This window comes from Rana temporaria, chromosome 1, assembly GCF_905171775.1.
Source record: "Rana temporaria chromosome 1, aRanTem1.1, whole genome shotgun sequence".
Classification (NCBI taxonomy): Eukaryota; Metazoa; Chordata; class Amphibia; order Anura; family Ranidae; genus Rana; species Rana temporaria.
Window position 1 is genome coordinate 48,467,238 of NC_053489.1, and position 17,715 is coordinate 48,484,952.

The 17,715-nt window shown below is 50.6% G+C and overlaps 1 protein-coding gene across 1 annotated transcript in view; it reads right to left on the reverse strand.

The window, feature by feature from the left end:
* NARS1 (asparaginyl-tRNA synthetase 1) overlaps positions 1-17,715 on the reverse strand; it is a 61,446-nt gene that overhangs the window by 19,954 nt on the left and 23,777 nt on the right. Inside the window, exons 4-6 of the mRNA XM_040337528.1 lie at positions 15,450-15,542; positions 6,213-6,302; positions 2,640-2,718 (exon numbers count right to left, since the gene is read on the reverse strand). Of these exons, the coding sequence (XP_040193462.1) occupies positions 2,640-2,718; positions 6,213-6,302; positions 15,450-15,542 (262 nt within the window). The remainder of the gene's footprint in view (positions 1-2,639; positions 2,719-6,212; positions 6,303-15,449; positions 15,543-17,715) is intronic.

The following is a 17,715-nucleotide window of genomic DNA, read 5'->3' on the forward strand; positions in this document are numbered from 1 at the left end:
GTCCGGCCGGTCGCATCTATGCGCCCGATTCATAGAATCAGTTATGCATAGATTTCCCTAAGATCCGACCGGCGTGTTTTACACAGTCGTATCTTAGGCTGCATATTTACGCTGGCCGCTAGGTGGCGCTTCCATAGATTTACGCAAGGAATATGCAAATGAGCTAGATACGCCGATTCAGAAACGTACGTCCGGCGCATTATTTTACGTCGTTTACGTTACGCTTTTTTCGGCGTATAGTTACCCCGGCTATATGAGGCGTATCCTATGTTAAGTATGGCCGTCGTTCCCGCATTGAGTTTTGAAAATTTTACGTCGTTTGCGAATAGGGCTGGACGTAATTTACATTCATGTCGAAAGCAATGACGATTTGCGGCGGAATTTCGAGCATGCGCACTGGGATATATAGTGATGGTGGGACTCTGTGCCATGTGAAAGATTGCTGGATTACGCCATATTTTGGAGAGAAAGACACATTGATTGCACAGCTGTGTCTTGGGTTTTTTAGACCTGACCTGGCTCAGAGCCCCACCCTACAGACAGGAAGTCTGGTCCTGGGAATCAGGTGGATTCCAAGCACTTTTGGAAGCACTTTTGTGCTTTTAAATAAAAGTGGGCTACCAGGCCATTGAACTCAGTTCTGGACTGGCGTACCCACTGGAAAACGCACCTACCACGAGAGTTAACAACCCCCAACTTTACACTATTTATCTAATCTATTCTTTCAAACCATTATTTTATAGTTTGGTTTGTCATAATGTACTTGTATGTGGCCCAATAAAAAATAAATAAATACAATATGGTTTAAAAAAGCAAATTAAAAAAACAGCAACTTCACTGCTCCATTGCATGAGTGCTTTCTTATTTTTAAGCCATTTGTGTTAGGTGGGTGTTGAGGTGGGGGGGGAGTAAAGCATACCTTCTATTTAGCAATAAAATCATAAGAAAAAATAAAAATAGAACTAGAAAAAGGAAAATCGAAAAATCAACGCTGCACACTTTCTTTTCAACTGGGTCTCCAGAAAGTAAGCTGTTGAGGTCCACCACTTCCCAGATCTCATCCCCTTATTGAGGTATGCATGCCCAAGTTATGACCCAAAAAGTTATATTAATGGGAGCTTATAGTAAAAGCCACCCGAGCAAGAAGACAGGTTAAAGATCAAGGGTCAGGCCATAACAGGCCACAAAACAAGAAGGTTAGGGTGCAAAAAACAAGATGAAAAATTTGCCAGACTAGAAATGAAAGGAGGTTGTTTCTTTTCAGTGCTAGAACTACGTTGGTTCAGTTCCCACAAGCTCCAAAAGGAAGTTATAAAAAGACAGCAAAAAAAATATTACAGAACAACACACTTGCCAGGTCTGAAAACTGGATCACGTATACTGTGGCCCAGATTCACAACCGAGATACGACGGCGTATCTCCAGATACGCCGTCGTATCTCTGCGTTGTGCCGTCGTATCAATGCGCCTGATTCTTAGCATCAGTTACACATAGATATCTGTTAGATCCGACAGGCATAATTCTCTTACGCCGTCGGATCGTAACTGCATTTTTACGCTGGCCGCTAGGTGGCGCTACCGTTGAATTCTGCGTCGAGTATGCAAATTAGCTAGATACGCGAATTCCCGAACGTACGCCCGGCCGACGCAGTAAAGTTATGCCGTTTACGTTGGGCTTTTCCCGGTGTATAGTTGCCCCTGCTATATGGTGGCATAAGTGCGGCGTAACAATGTTAAGTATGGTCGTCGTTCCTGCGTCGAAATTTGAAAAAGTTACGTCATTTGCGCAAGTCGTCCGTGAATGGGGCTGGACGTCATTTACGTCCACGTCAAAACCAATACGTCCTTGCGGCGTATTAGAAGCAATGCACACTGGGATATTTCCACGAACGGCGCATGCGCCGGTCGTAAACATTTTTTAATTATGTCGGGTCACAGTACATTTGCATAAAACACGCCCCCCTGATCCAAATTTGAATTAGACGGGCTTACGCCGGCCGATTTACGCTACGCCGCCGCAACATACGGAGAAAGTGCTTTGAGAATACAGAACTTGCCCGTCTAAGTTGCGGCGGCGTAACGTAAATCGGATACGTTACGCCGCCGCAGAGATACGCCGCTGAACGAGAATCTGGCCCTGCGTTTCCCCAAAAATGAGCCCGGGTCTTATATTCATTTTGGCAACAAAAGACACAGTAGGGCTTATTACCGGGTAGGTCTTACCATGTAATGTGCTGTCTTCTCTCCCCCTCTCTCTCCTTGCCTGACAGGAATCCTCAGTGTGCACCAAGTTAAAATGCTTGTAAAATCCTATAATCCTCTCTATTACAGTATTATATAATGTGCAATGTGTGTTTCCGTAATATAATTGGGGCAAATACCTTCGTATTTGCTCTTCGCTCTGCTCTTCTGTGACCCGCCGGAGCTCTCTTCCCTTCAATTATATTACAGAAACTCACACATTGTACATTATATACTACTGTAATAGAGTGGATTATAGGATTTTACAAGCATTTTAAACTAGGGCTTATTTTCGGGGTAGGGCTTATATTGCAGCCCTCCTGGAAAATAACGCTAGGTCTTACTTTTGGGGGAGGAAAAAGGTTATATAAAAAAGATAAAATATATAAAACTGGCTACCTTGCCTGCGTAGTCTATGGACCCAGCCAAATACTTTTACTCTCTGACCACGATGAGCTTCTAGCTCCCGAATCTTCAACTGTAAGAGAAACAAGGTAATTGTTTTTTTCTAAAATACTTATATATATATATATATATATAAAAATAAAAAAAAACACATCAGAAACACAATAAAGCAATATAAAACTATTTGTTTTGTGTGTACACATTTATGTTTACTAAAAAGGAAATGAGAATAAACCTGTTGAGCTCATTATATTGCAGATTGGATGAAAGTTCTTTTAATTGCCTAAAGCTGGCCATACACGGTCGAATTTCGAACAAATTTTCTTTTCAAAATCAGAAAGTTTTTCTTTTTTGTGATCCGATGAGACGCCACCATTGATTTTGAAAATTCGGACGACCAAGCCTTCAATTTCACCTCATGTTGCTACAGAAAAGAATTTTTGTGACCGTGAATCGTCTTTTCTTTCCGGGAGTTTTTTTTCTATTACATTTCTCGCACGATTCTCTCATCATTGATTAGAAAATCGTTTGTTTTTCCAAAAATTTACAACATGTCCGATTGCTCAAATTTGATCACTGCACAAAATCTACAGGTAAGGAGCATCAGCACCCTAGGACAGGAAGTGGCAACACAGGAGGAAGACGTTCTCTAGTCTTAACCACTTGCCGACCGCCGCATGTATATGTACGTCCACAGAATGGCACGTACAGGCAGATGGGCGTACTTGTACGTCCCCGCCTTTCCGCGGGTCCGATCGGGACCCCGCTACATGCGGTGGTCGGATTCCCGCGGGGAGCGTTTCGGGACGACGGCGCGGCTATTCGTTTATAGCCGCTCCCCGGAGCTGAAGAACGGGGAGAGCCGTATGTAAACACGGCTTCCCCGTGCTTCACTGTGGCGGCGTATCGATCGAGTGATCCCTTTTATAGGGAGACTCGATCAATGACGTCAGACCTACAGCCACACCCCCCTACAGTTGTAAACACACACACTAGGTGAACCCTAACTCCTACAGCGCCCCCTGTGGTTAACTCCCAAACTGCAACTGTCATTTCCACAATAAACAATGCAATTTAAATGCATTTTTTGCTGTGAAAATGACAATGGTCCCAAAAATGTGTCAAAATTGTCCGAAGTGTCCGCCATAATGTCGCAGTCACGAAAAAAATCGCTGATCACCGCCATTAGTAGTAAAAAAAAAAAATTTTTATAAAAATGCAATAACACTATCCCCTATTTTGTAAACGCTATAAATTTTGCGCAAACCAATCGATAAACGCTTATTGCGATTTTTTTTACCAAAAATAGGTAGAAGAATACGTATCGGCCTAAACTGAGGAAATTTATTTTTTTAATGTTTTTGGGGGATATTTATTATAGCAAAAAGTAAAAAATATTGCATTTTTTTCAAAATTGTCGCTCTATTTTTGTTTATAGCACAAAAAAAAAAAAAAAACGCAGGGGTGATCAAATACTACCAAAAGAAAGCTCTATTTGTGGGGGAAAAAGGACGCACGACCGCGCAATTGTCTGTTAAAGCGACGCAGTGCCGAATCGCAAAACCTGGCCTGGGCATTTAGCAACAAAATGGTCCGGGGCTTAAGTGGTTAATATATGTCCTCATAATGCTGGAGAAAAGAGTGCATAGTACAGCACTGAATTCATAGCAGTATTAACAGATATATATTTGCAATAACAAAAGACTCATTATAAATGCAACAGAACAAAAAAGAGCAAAATTAAAACATAACATTGTTCATTGGGTCATTTTAAAAGCGGAGGTTCACCCTAAAACAATTATATACCATTCCAACCAGCATACTGCCGACATTTACAGTATGCCGTATTTTTTTTTTTTTCGCTGTACATACCGATTTATTGTTATTTTTCTTTACGGACTCCCGCGGGGAATAGGCGTTCCTATGAAGAGGCGTAGATGATTGACGTGCGGCTAAGGCGCGTCACGCGTTCCAAAAATAGCCGGACTGGGACTCGGCTCTATACGGCGCCTGCGCACAGACTAGGAGCTGACTGCGCAGGCGCCGTATATAGCAGAGTCCCAGTCCGGCTATTTTTCTGGAACGTGTGACGTGCCTTAGCCGCACGTCAATCATCTACGCCTCTTCATAGGAACGCCTATTCCCCGCGGGTGTCCGGAAAGAAAAACAACAATAAATCGGTACGTACAGCTAAAAAAAAAAAAAAAAAAAAAAAAAAAAAAAAACACACAGCATACTGTACATGTCGGCAGTATGCTGGATTGAATGGTACATACTTGTTTTTAGGGTGAACCTCCACTTTAACCACTTAAGGACCGCCTCCTGCACATATACGTTGGCAGAATGGCACGGCTGGGCACGTACAGGTACGTCCTGTACTAGTACCCAGCCACTCCCGCGACCTGGTCCGAAGCTCCGTGACCTGGACAGCGGGACTCGCGGACCCGATCGCCGCTGGAGTCCCGCGATCGGTCCCTGCAGCTGAAGAACGGGGAGAGCCGTGTGTAAACACATAACCCCATCAGCGCCCCCTGTGGTTATCTCCCAAACTGCAACTGTCATTTTCACAATAAACAATGCATTTTAAATGCATTTTTTGCCGTGAAAATGACAATGGTCCCAAAAATGTGTCAAAATTGTCCGAAGTGTCTGCCATAATGTCGCAGTCACAAAAAAAAAAAAAAAAAAACCCACACGCTGATCGCCGCCATTAGTAGTAAAAATTATTTTTTACCAAAAATAGGTAGAAGAATACGTAGCGGCCTAAACTGGAGGAAAAATATTTTTTTATATATATTTTTGGGGGATATTATAGCAAAAAGTAAAAAATATTGAATTTTTTTCAAAATTGTCGCTCTATTTTTGTTTAGTTTATAGCGCAAAAAATAAAAACCGCAGAGATGATCAAATACCACCAAAAGAAAGCTCTATTTGTGGGAAAAAAAGGACGCCAATTTTGTTTGGGAGCCATGTCGCACGACCGCGCAATAGTCAGTTAAAGCGACGCAGTGCCGAATCACAAAAAGGGGCCTGGTCTTTTACCTGCATTTTGGTCCGGGTCTTAAGTGATTAATGACACAGCCAAAATCCAAATAGTGTAAACCAAACCAGTGAAATGGAAGAAGCGGTGCTGGGATGAGAGGCGAAGTACATCTGTGCCAACTCACACAAGGCGGTCACCTGACTATACTGTGTAGCAGGAGTATCAGGACCACAAGACTGGGTGAACAAAAGATAAGTTGGTTCACATATTTGATTGTAACCAATTCTTTAGCAGTTTACCTGGAGTGCCAGTTCCTGTAGTGGGGAAGTACATGGATTACCATCACTGATCTCTACTTCCAATTCCCCCCGACTTTCCTAATCTACATGCTTGTTCCAGGTCACCTTCTCAGTACTAAAGCCAGAGCTCACAAGTCTCAGCAACGACAAAGGGGAAATATGGAAGCCAATCACATCCTCCATAGTACAAGTTGATATTCTGATTATTGTGGGCAATAAGGTTTTCTCCGACGCGTTCACCAAACAGCTTCCTATGTGACTGAAATGAGTATATAACGATCTTACCGTTTTTGGCTCTGGAAGGTTGGGATCATTTTCAATGATGATCTTATTGGCTTCCTCCAGATTTTTTTCACGTCTCATGTTGTCCCCAGCCTGTGTGTGGCAATGAAATGGGTAGAGGTAAAGACAAAAGTTATAATGTATGTAAAAGTAAAAGGTTCCTCCGGAGGGTTACTATTTCCCCCCCCCCCCTTTTTTTTTGTATGTCCCCCCTTATGCACTTTCTTTCCTTTTTCCTCTTCTCCCAGCAATCTCAGTTTCTTAGTAGATTCAGCAGAGACGGTAGCGTGCCCCCTCCCCACCCTTTTTGGTTGACTCGGACGTCCATTTTCTTATACTCTGCGGGATTATATTATCTCTTCTTCTCTCCCCCTCTTTCCCTTTTCTTCTCTCTTTTATAAATGATATACGAGACTTGGACAGGGCAATTCAATTCCTGATAGTTCTGACATGGTGATATCACCTACCTGTTGATCTCGAGTGCTGTTAACTATATGGGGTGGATATCGAACAGGTAGCTACAGGGGTCAACAATATCCGGGCGCCAGGTCGCATTGGCGACAAGAAATTGTGACCTGGCGCCCGCCGGTAATTGAGGCTGTGGCTTTGCGGCCTACAAGGCCGCAAACTCAATTACCGGCCGCGGCGGGGGCGCGCGGAGGCACAGGATCCTGTGTCTCCGTTCGCCCCCACCTTGCGATCGCGGCGGTCCCGCGACGGCCGCTAATTGAGGCCGCGGCTTTGAGGCCTTGTGAAGTCCCAAGCTCTTCCTTATGTGAGCTGGCGCCATCTGGTGGTGGCCGTTGGCATTACAAGTTAAACAGCAATTATTATGTGTGTCATTTTTCAATATTTTCACTGCCATCTCCTTCCCTCTAATTAGAAACCCCAAACATTATATATATTTTTTTATTCTAACACCCTAGAGAATAAAATGGCGATCGTTGCAATACTTTGCCACGCCGTATTTGCGCATCAGTCTTACGAGCGCACTTTTTTGGGAAAAAAAACACTTTTTTTAATTGAAAAAAATAAGACAACAGTAAAGTTATCCCTTTTTTTTTTTTTATATTGTGAAAGATAATGTTACGCCGAGTAAATTGATACCCAACATGTCACGCTTCAAAATTGCGTCCGCTCGTGGAATGCCAAAAAAACTTTTACCCTTTAAAATCTCCATAGGCGATGTTTAAAAAAGTCTACAGGTTGCATGTTTTGAGTTAGAGGAGGTCTAGAGCTAGAATTATTGCTCTCGCTCCAACGATCGCGGCGATACCTCACGTGTGGTTTGAATACTGTTTACATATGCGGGCGCTACTCATGTATGTGTTCGCTTCTGCACGCAAGCTCGACGGGACGGGGCGCATTTTCTGGCTCCTAGATTCCAAGCAAATTTGTCAAACCCTGGGTAGCTACGAGTTCTAAGGATAATATCCTCCCATGTTGTGGTATATACGCTCGACGACCGTCCGGCCTTGTCTGAGACAAATGTGTGTGAATTTTTGTATGCAATGCTTTTGGACTGTATTGTTTTTTTTTTTTTATGCACGCTTTTATAAAACAATAAAAACGTATATTTGAAAAAAAATAAAAAAAAATAAATAAAAAAGGTTCCTCCCGAGAGGGCTGAGGATGTGGTTTATTGGCCACCCATCTGATGGTGCCTATAGTTCAGATCCAGAACCCCATGTAAAAGACAGCGCATGACAGGGTGACCATTCAGTCCACTGACCACCGCTGCCTGGGGGGGCCATTATTATACACGATTTATATAGCGCCAGTTTACGTAGCGCTTTACAATGTAGAGGGGAAACAGCACAATTCAATACAGAATATACAGGAGGGCCCTGCTGGTACAAAAGGCAATAGCTGCGAAGAATGATTTGATGAGGGTGACCATTCAGTCCACTGACCGCCGCTGCCATGGGGGATCATACCGCCCATGCAATGGGGGGACCACTGACAATGACTGGAAAGGGGGAACTTCTCCCACTGACCTTACAATTTAATTTCCGCAAAGCTTCCCTTAGACCTGAAAATTAAAGGGCATCCCTGGGGTAAAAGGGTTTAGAGATGCTGAATAAGACCTTTATGTTTGTAATTGCTGTGTGCCCCTGCTGGATAGATTGACCCTCTGTATTAATATTGCTTCTGGAATAAAAAATGTAATTTTAATTAAGAGCCGGTTCACACACAGGCGGCACTACTTTGGAGGCGACTCGGCAAGGCGATCTCAAGACGACTTGAGAGGCAACTTGCAAAATGACTTCTGTATTGAAGTCAATGCGAGTCGCCCCCAAAATTCGTACAGGAACCTTTGAGTCGCTCCTATTAGAAACGGTCTTATTAAATAGAGCGGACCGCGACTTGTCAGGCGCCTGACAGGTCGCCCCTGTGTGAACCGGCTCTTAAAGTGGTAGTAAAGTCTTTACTACCACTTTTACCTACAGGTAAGCCTATAATAAGGCTTACCTGTAGGTATAAAGAATATCTCCTAAACCTCTACGCATGCGCAGCGGGGATCCTCGGCTAAAGGCCCAGCAGCCGCCGGACCTTGCCGGAATGAAGTCTCCCGCGCGCATGCGCGTGAGTGACGACATCGCGGCTCCAGCCAATCACAGCGCTGGATCGGCGATACCCGGAAGACACGCCGAGGCAAGATGACATCTCGCTCGGCGTGGACCAGGCAAGTTCTCTACACCTCGTTCCAAGGTAAGTATTTCATAATGAGCTAGTATGCGGTGCATACTAGCTCATTATGCCTTTTGCCTTTCAGGTGTAAAAAAATATAAAAAATTATTGCGGGTATACAACCGCTTTAAGACAAGGCCTTTTCTTGAATTTATTGGTATAAGTTTAAATTAGTATTTTTGTTATTTAACTTTTTCTTTTTACACTGTCCCTTTCATTTTTTTTATCCCTATTACAAGGAACGCAAACATCTCTTATAATACAAATAAGCAGGCGAGATCCTCTATCTGGGGTCAAAAACAAATATTTTTTTTCCCTTTAACCACTTGCCTACTGGGCACTTATAGCCCCGTCCTGTCCAGGCCAATTTTCAGCGCTGTCGCACTTTGAATGACAATTGTGCGGTCATACAACACTGTACCCAAATGACATTTTTATCATTTTTTTCACACAAATAGAGCTTTATTTTGGTGGTATTTAATCACTACTGGGGTTTTTATTTTATGCTAAACAAAAAAAAGACCGAAATTTTGAAAAAAACAAAACAGTTTTCATAGTGTGTTGTAAAATGTTCCAAATAGGTAATTTTTCTCCTCCTTCATTGATGTGTGCTGATGAGGCTGCACTGATAAGTGACACCAATAGGCAGCACCGATGAGCACTGGCTGGTTGGCACTGGTGGGCACAGATGAGGCAGCGGCGGCTCTCTGTCTGAGGGACCAATGTCCCTCTGACAGAAGCCGGTGATCGTGTTTTTTGAGAAAAAATAGCCTGAATACCGGCTCTGTTTACATCACGTGATCAGCTGATCATGTGGTAAGGGGCCGGAATCTGATTGACTCGCTGATCACAGAGCGCATGCAGGCAACTCATGCACGGGATGACGTACAGTGGATGCCCTCCCAGCAATTTAGGCCTGTGCTGTAGCCGTCTTTCGGCTATAGTGCGGAAGGGATCAACAGAAACAAAAATAAAAAATCAGCCCTTTAAGGCCGAGAGGTGGAAGAGATGTCGAGTGGGGGCCATCTTGCCCTCACTTGACTTCCTTTCCATACCTCCTTAGTTAGTAGACTATCGCCCACAGAACATGAGGATACCGGGGTTATGGCAGTTAGCTGCTGCCGTAACAACGGTATTTCGAGTCAAAGTAATGACATTATTGTACTGTGGGCAGTCGCCAAGTGGTTAAAAAATATATGAGTTGCCACCGGAGCCAGAAGTGAAGGAAAATGGGGACTGGATAAGCAGGAGTTCCAATTTTGGGTGAAACTCCGCATTAATATAGCTCAGCATTAGGGGTGCAACGGATCACAGTTGATCCGTGATCTGAACGGGGAACCCCCTTCGGATCGGAACACACTGTGATCGGCGGATTGCCATGGCTCCGGAGCTAGGCCAAAGCTGCGGCCTTTCCTATTGTTACGGCCGCAGCTCCCGAGCTAGGCCGAAGCGGCGGCCTTTCCTAACGTTATGGCCGCAGCTTCGGCCTAGCTCCGGAGCCGCGGCCATCTTGGTACACCTGGCGGCGGCCCTCCTCTGTTTACACCCACAGAGGAGGAGCCCGCACTCGTGGGACATACCGCTCGGGGAGTGTCTGTACTACCTGAGGGGGGGGTGTGTGTCTTGCCCGAGGGGGGGGGGGGGGGGGGGGGGAGTGTCTGTCGGTACTACCTGGAGGGGTGGGTCTCTGTACTGAGAGGAGGGGGGGGGTCACTGTACTGAGAGGAGGGGGGGGGGGACACTGTACTGAGAGGAGGGGGGGGGGGGACACTGTACTGAGAGGAGGGGGGGGGGGGGACACTGTACTGAGGGGGGGGGGGGGGGGACACTGTACTGAGAGGAGGGGGGGGGGGACACTGTACTGAGAGGAGGGGGGGGGGACACTGTACTGAGAGGAGGGGGGGGGGGACACTGTACTGAGAGGAGGGGGGGGGGGACACTGTACTGAGAGGAGGGGGGGGGGACACTGTACTGAGAGGAGGGGGGGGGGACACTGTACTGAGAGGAGGGGGGGGGGGGGACACTGTACTGAGAGGAGGGGGGGGGGGGGACACTGTACTGAGAGGAGGGGGGGGGGGACACTGTACTGAGAGGAGGGGGGGGGGGACACTGTACTGAGAGGAGGGGGGGGGGGGACACTGTACTGAGAGGAGGGGGGGGGGGACACTGTACTGAGAGGAGGGGGGGGGGACACTGTACTGAGAGGAGGGGGGGGGGACACTGTACTGAGAGGAGGGGGGGGGGGACACTGTACTGAGGGGGGGGGGGGGGGGACACTGTACTGAGAGGGGGGGGGGGGGGACACTGTACTGAGAGGAGGGGGGGGGGGACACTGTACTGAGAGGAGGGGGGGGGGACACTGTACTGAGAGGAGGGGGGGGGGACACTGTACTGAGAGGAGGGGGGGGGACACTGTACTGAGAGGAGGGGGGGGGGACACTGTACTGAGAGGAGGGGGACGACACTGTACTGAGAGGAGGGGGGGGGGACACTGTACTGAGAGGAGGGGGGGGGACACTGTACTGAGAGGAGGGGGGGGGGACACTGTACTGAGAGGAGGGGGGGGGGACACTGTACTGAGAGGGGGGGGGGGGGACACTGTACTGAGAGGAGGGGGGGGGGACACTGTACTGAGAGGAGGGGGGGGGGACACTGTACTGAGAGGAGGGGGGGGGGACACTGTACTGAGAGGAGGGGGGGGACACTGTACTGAGAGGAGGGGGGGGGACACTGTACTGAGAGGAGGGGGGGGGACACTGTACTGAGAGGAGGGGGGGGGACACTGTACTGAGAGGAGGGGGGGGGACACTGTACTGAGAGGAGGGGGGGGGGACACTGTACTGAGAGGAGGGGGGGGGGGGACACTGTACTGAGAGGAGGGGGGGGGGGACACTGTACTGAGAGGAGGGGGGGGGGGACACTGTACTGAGAGTAGGGGGGGGGGACACTGTACTGAGAGTAGGGGGGGGGGGGACACTGTACTGAGAGTAGGGGGGGGGGACACTGTACTGAGAGGAGGGGGGGGGGGGACACTGTACTGAGAGGAGGGGGGGGGACACTGTACTGAGAGGAGGGGGGGGGGACACTGTACTGAGAGGGGGGGAACTGTACTGAGAGGAGGGGGGGGGGGAACTGTACTGAGAGGAGGGGGGGGGAACTGTACTGAGAGGAGGGGGGGGAACTGTACTGAGAGGAGGGGGGGGACACTGTACTGAGAGGAGGGGGGGGGGGACACTGTACTGAGAGGAGGGGGGGGGGACACTGTACTGAGAGGAGGGGGGGGGACACTGTACTGAGAGGAGGGGGGGGACACTGTACTGAGAGGAGGGGGGGGGACACTGTACTGAGAGGAGGGGGGGGGGACACTGTACTGAGAGGAGGGGGGGGGGACACTGTACTGAGAGGAGGGGGGGGGACACTGTACTGAGAGGAGGGGGGGGACACACTGTACTGAGAGGAGGGGGGGGACACACTGTACTGAGAGGAGGGGGGGGGGGGACACACTGTACTGAGAGGAGGGGGGGGGGGGGACACACTGTACTGAGAGGAGGGGGGGGGCACTGTACTGAGAGGAGGGGGGGGGACACACTGTACTGAGAGGAGGGGGGGGGGCACACTGTACTGAGAGGAGGGGGGGGGGGACACACTGTACTGAGAGGAGGGGGGGGGGGACACACTGTACTGAGAGGAGGGGGGGGGCACTGTACTGAGAGGAGGGGGGGGGACACACTGTACTGAGAGGAGGGGGGGGGGGACACACTGTACTGAGAGGAGGGGGGGGGGGACACACTGTACTGAGAGGAGGGGGGGGGGGACACACTGTACTGAGAGGAGGGGGGGGGACACACTGTACTGAGAGGAGGGGGGGGGACACACTGTACTGAGAGGAGGGGGGGGACACACTGTACTGAGAGGAGGGGGGGGGACACACTGTACTGAGAGGAGGGGGGGGGACACACTGTACTGAGAGGAGGGGGGGGACACACTGTACTGAGAGGAGGGGGGGGACACACTGTACTGAGAGGAGGGGGGGGGGACACACTGTACTGAGAGGAGGGGGGGGGGGGACACTGTACTGAGAGGAGGGGGGGGGGGGACACTGTACTGAGAGGAGGGGGGGACCACTGTACTGAGAGGAGGGGGGGGGGGACACTGTACTGAGAGGGGGGGGGGGGGGACACTGTACTGAGAGGAGGGGGGGGGACACTGTACTGAGAGGAGGGGGGGGGGGACACTGTACTGAGAGGAGGGGGGGGGACACTGTACTGAGAGGAGGGGGGGGGGGACACTGTACTGAGAGGAGGGGGGGGCACTGTACTGAGAGGAGGGGGGGGCACTGTACTGAGAGGAGGGGGGGGACGGCACTGTACTGAGAGGAGGGGGGGGACACTGTACTGAGAGGAGGGGGGGGGGGACACACTGTACTGAGAGGAGGGGGGGGGGGACACACTGTACTGAGAGGAGGGGGGGGGGGACACACTGTACTGAGAGGAGGGGGGGGGCACTGTACTGAGAGGAGGGGGGGGGGACACACTGTACTGAGAGGAGGGGGGGGGCGCACTGTACTGAGAGGAGGGGGGGGGGGCGCACTGTACTGAGAGGAGGGGGGGGGGACGCACTGTACTGAGAGGAGGGGGGGGGGGACGCACTGTACTGAGAGGAGGGGGGGGACACACTGTACTGAGAGGAGGAGGGGGGGTCACTGTACTGGGAGGGGGGGGTCACTGTACTGAGAGCGGGGGGGGTCACTGTACTGAGAGCGGGGGGGGGGGTCACTGTACTGAGAGCGGGGGGGGGGTCACTGTACTGAGAGCGGGGGGGGGGTCACTGTACTGAGAGCGGGGGGGGGGGGGTCACTGTACTGAGAGCGGGGGGGGGGTCACTGTACTGAGAGCGGGGGGGGTGTCACTGTACTGAGAGCAGGGGGGGGGGTCACTGTACTGAGAGCAGGGGGGGGGGTCACTGTACTGAGAGCAGGGGGGGGGGGTCACTGTACTGAGAGCAGGGGGGAGGGTCACTGTACTGAGAGCAGGGGGGAGGGTCACTGTACTGAGAGCAGCGGGGGGGGGAGTGTACTGAGAGCAGCGGGGGGGGGGGGGGTACTGTACTGAGAAGCAGGGGGGTGGGTCACTGTACTGAAAGCAGGGGGGGGGGGTCACTGTACTGAAAGCAGGGGGGGGGGGTACTGTACTGAGAGCAGGGGGGGGGGGTCACTGTACTGAGAGCAGGGGGGGGGGGGTCACTGTACTGAGAGCAGGGGGGGGGGGGTCACTGTACTGAGAGCAGGGGGGGGGGTCACTGTACTGAGAGCAGGGGGGGGGTCACTGTACTGAGAGCAGGGGGGGTCACTGTACTGAGAGCAGGGGGGAGGGTCACTGTACTGAGAGCAGCGGGGGGGGTACTGTACTGAGAGCAGCGGGGGGGGGGGGTACTGTACTGAGAAGCAGGGGGGTGGGTCACTGTACTGAAAGCAGGGGGGGGGTCACTGTACTGAAAGCAGGGGGGGGGGTCACTGTACTGAGAGCAGGGGGGGGGGTTACTGTACTGAGAGCAGGGGGGGGGGGTCACTGTACTGAGAGCAGGGGGGGGGGTCACTGTACTGAGAGCAGGGGGGGGGGGTCACTGTACTGAGAGCAGGGGGGGGGGGTCACTGTACTGAGAGCAGGGGGGGGGGGTCACTGTACTGAGAGCAGGGGGGGGGGTCACTGTACTGAGAGCAGGGGGGGGGGTCACTGTACTGAGAGCAGGGGGGGGTCACTGTACTGAGAGCAGGGGGGGTCACTGTACTGAGAGCAGGGGGGGGGGGTCACTGTACTGAGAGCAGGGGGGGGGGTCACTGTACTGAGAGCAGGGGGGGGGTCACTGTACTGAGAGCAGGGGGGGGTCACTGTACTGAGAGCAGGGGGGGGTCACTGTACTGAGAGCAGGGGGGGGTCACTGTACTGAGAGCAGGGGGGGGTCACTGTACTGAGAGCAGGGGGGGTCACTGTACTGAGAGCAGGGGGGGTCACTGTACTGAGAGCAGGGGGGGTCACTGTACTGAGAGCAGGGGGGGTCACTGTACTGAGAGCAGGGGGGGTCACTGTACTGAGAGCAGCGGGGGGGGTACTGTACTGAGAGCAGGGGGGGTCACTGTACTGAGAGCAGGGGGGGTCACTGTACTGAGAGCAGGGGGGGGTCACTGTACTGAGAGGATGGGGGGGTCACTGTACTGAGAGGATGGGGGTAGGTAATATAGTTGGTGGGGGGGTGAACAGTGGGGGGGAGGGAGATGTGGATATTCCAGTGGGGGGGGGGGGGAGATGTGGATATTCCAGTGGGGGGGGGGGGGAGATGTGGATATTCCAGTGGGGGGGGGGGAGATGTGGATATTACAGTGGGGGAGAATTTCTTTTTTGCCGTTCCGAAAAATTATCCGATCTGTGACTCCTGATCCGAGGAACGATCCGAACCGTGAGTTTTTTGATCCATTGCACCCCTACTCAGCATGCTTGGTGTGAACAAACCCCAAGACTACAGATCATCATACAAGCACAGATTCCTTCTCACCTCTTTCTTCTCTTTGGCCTCATTCTTTGCCAGTTCACGGTTGAAGAGCTTCTTAACGTTCTTCAGCTGAGTCTTTGAGATCACATCCCATCTCTGCATAAAGGAACAAACACAAGATTAGCAAGAGCACCACATCCAAGATACAAAGAGATGTTTCTGCAACATTCACACTGTGCAACCATGGAAAACGAGACAAAAGACACACACTACTGACTACAATCCCTAGTAGGTGATGACAGCACTCTTTTGGTTACTTCTCATAGTGTGCATTAGAAGCTGCAACCAGTCAGAGAGTCCGAGTCATTTTCATGGCTGAAGAATGTTCAGCATCCTCCATCCTTACTGTCTCTGGTTGACCACTTCTATTCATTGGATTTCATTTTTTTCAATCATGGGAGCTCAGCATTACATCTGGGCTATACTTAGGGAGGTCTGCATGGAAATGCTGCCCGTTTAGGAACACCGACACCTCCAGACTGACATTCACCTATCCGGCATTTTGATATTCGCATAATTCCTCCCAAGAGAGCCCACTGCTTGCATCAGAAATGAGGGCTCTTGATAAGAGTACTGAGGCAGGAAGCTCTGATGTTAACCGGGAAACTATGTACAGCACCCTGCCAGCCCCTCTCACCACCCATAATCTGCATTTATAACATAGAGATGCAATGATGATGCCAGTGAACCCGTTTAAAAAATAGGGATCGACCGATTATCAGGACGGGCGATTACTGTGGCCCGATATTAGCATTTTCCGGGGTATCGGTCACAAACTAGACCAATATTGGTCTTTGCGGGCTGTGACCATCTTTTTGGGGCCAAAAAGCCTGCAGACCCAGTGTGCAGGGGCAGGCGGGAAACACGCACACAACGTCATTATGCCTCCGTGCACTGGGCCTAATGTTCCGAGTCTGACAGGCCTCCATCACACTCAGACTGACACGCCAGCTGGCCAGCTTCCACCCGCTCACAGCAAAGACTTGCCCTAAACGTTTATTTATTTTTAAGGGGGTGGGTTTCAGGCAGCCTTTTGGTCAGGTTCTCCCCCCACCCATGGGGTCTCCCTTCCGGAGAGCCCTACCTAGTACCTGGTTGGCCTTGCTTCAGCAGGTCTCCCAAAGAAAGGAGCCCACCTGGTAGTGGCCGGGTGAACCAGAGAGTACCCCAATCCTTGTCAGGGGCCTTGCACCCCAAGGGATCATAGTTTGGGTCCCGTCTCTTCAGTGAAGGGCCATGTTTACACCCTGCGCACTTTTTTGTGTGCTCACTCCATGGAACTTCAAATAATACATTTATTATAATAAGTAATAATATTGTGTGTGTGATTGAGATTTATATATATAATTTCCAGTCAATTAGGAAAAGTGTAATAATGTAATTGTATTCAGAAGAAGTGTCTGATTTGACTGATAAATGTTTGGTTTCGAGTTTCTGATTGACCAGCTGCTATGTAGGGATGGCTACAAGCTGCAAGACCCCTTTTACTATGGGCCAGATTCTCATAGAATCGGCGGCGGCGTAGTGCAAGCCATTTACACCACGCCACCGCAACTTACTGGAGCAAGTGCAGTATTCTCCAAGCACTTGCTCCGTAATTTGCGGCGGCGTAGTGTAAATGGCCTGGCGTATGGCCGCGTAATTCAAAGGGGGCGGCTTGTATTCAAATTAAGCGCGCCCCTTGCGCCGATCGAACTGCGCATGCGCCGGGCAGAAAAATAGCCCAGTGCGCATGCTCCAGCTCACAACGGAAAACGTCAACGATGAAAAGTCGTATTCGCGAACGAGTTAGTAAAACAACGTAACCGACGGAAAAAGACGATGCTGACCCGATGCCATACTTAACATGGCATACGGCGGACTGGCGTAAGGTTACCCCTCATATAGCAGGGGTAACTTTACGCTTACGGAAACGACGGCGCGGCGCAAATTCGTTTGTGAATCGGCGTATCAGGCTCATTTGCATAGTCAAATGAGAACTGAACGTAAAGGCCACCTAGCGGCCAGCGTCGAATTACATCTAAGATCCGACGGTGTAAGTGACTTACACCTGTCGGATCTACGCCGTATCTATGCGAAAATGATTCTAGGAATCACTCGCATAGATACCCGGGGCCAAAAACAGAGATACGACGGAGTTTCCTGAGATACACCGTCGTATCTCTTCTGAGAATCTGGCCCTATAACACTAAAAATAGCGCCTGCAAAGCGACGCTGCTGTCTCTCCAGTGTCAAAGCCCTGAGGGCTTTCACGTTGGAGTAGTGTGCT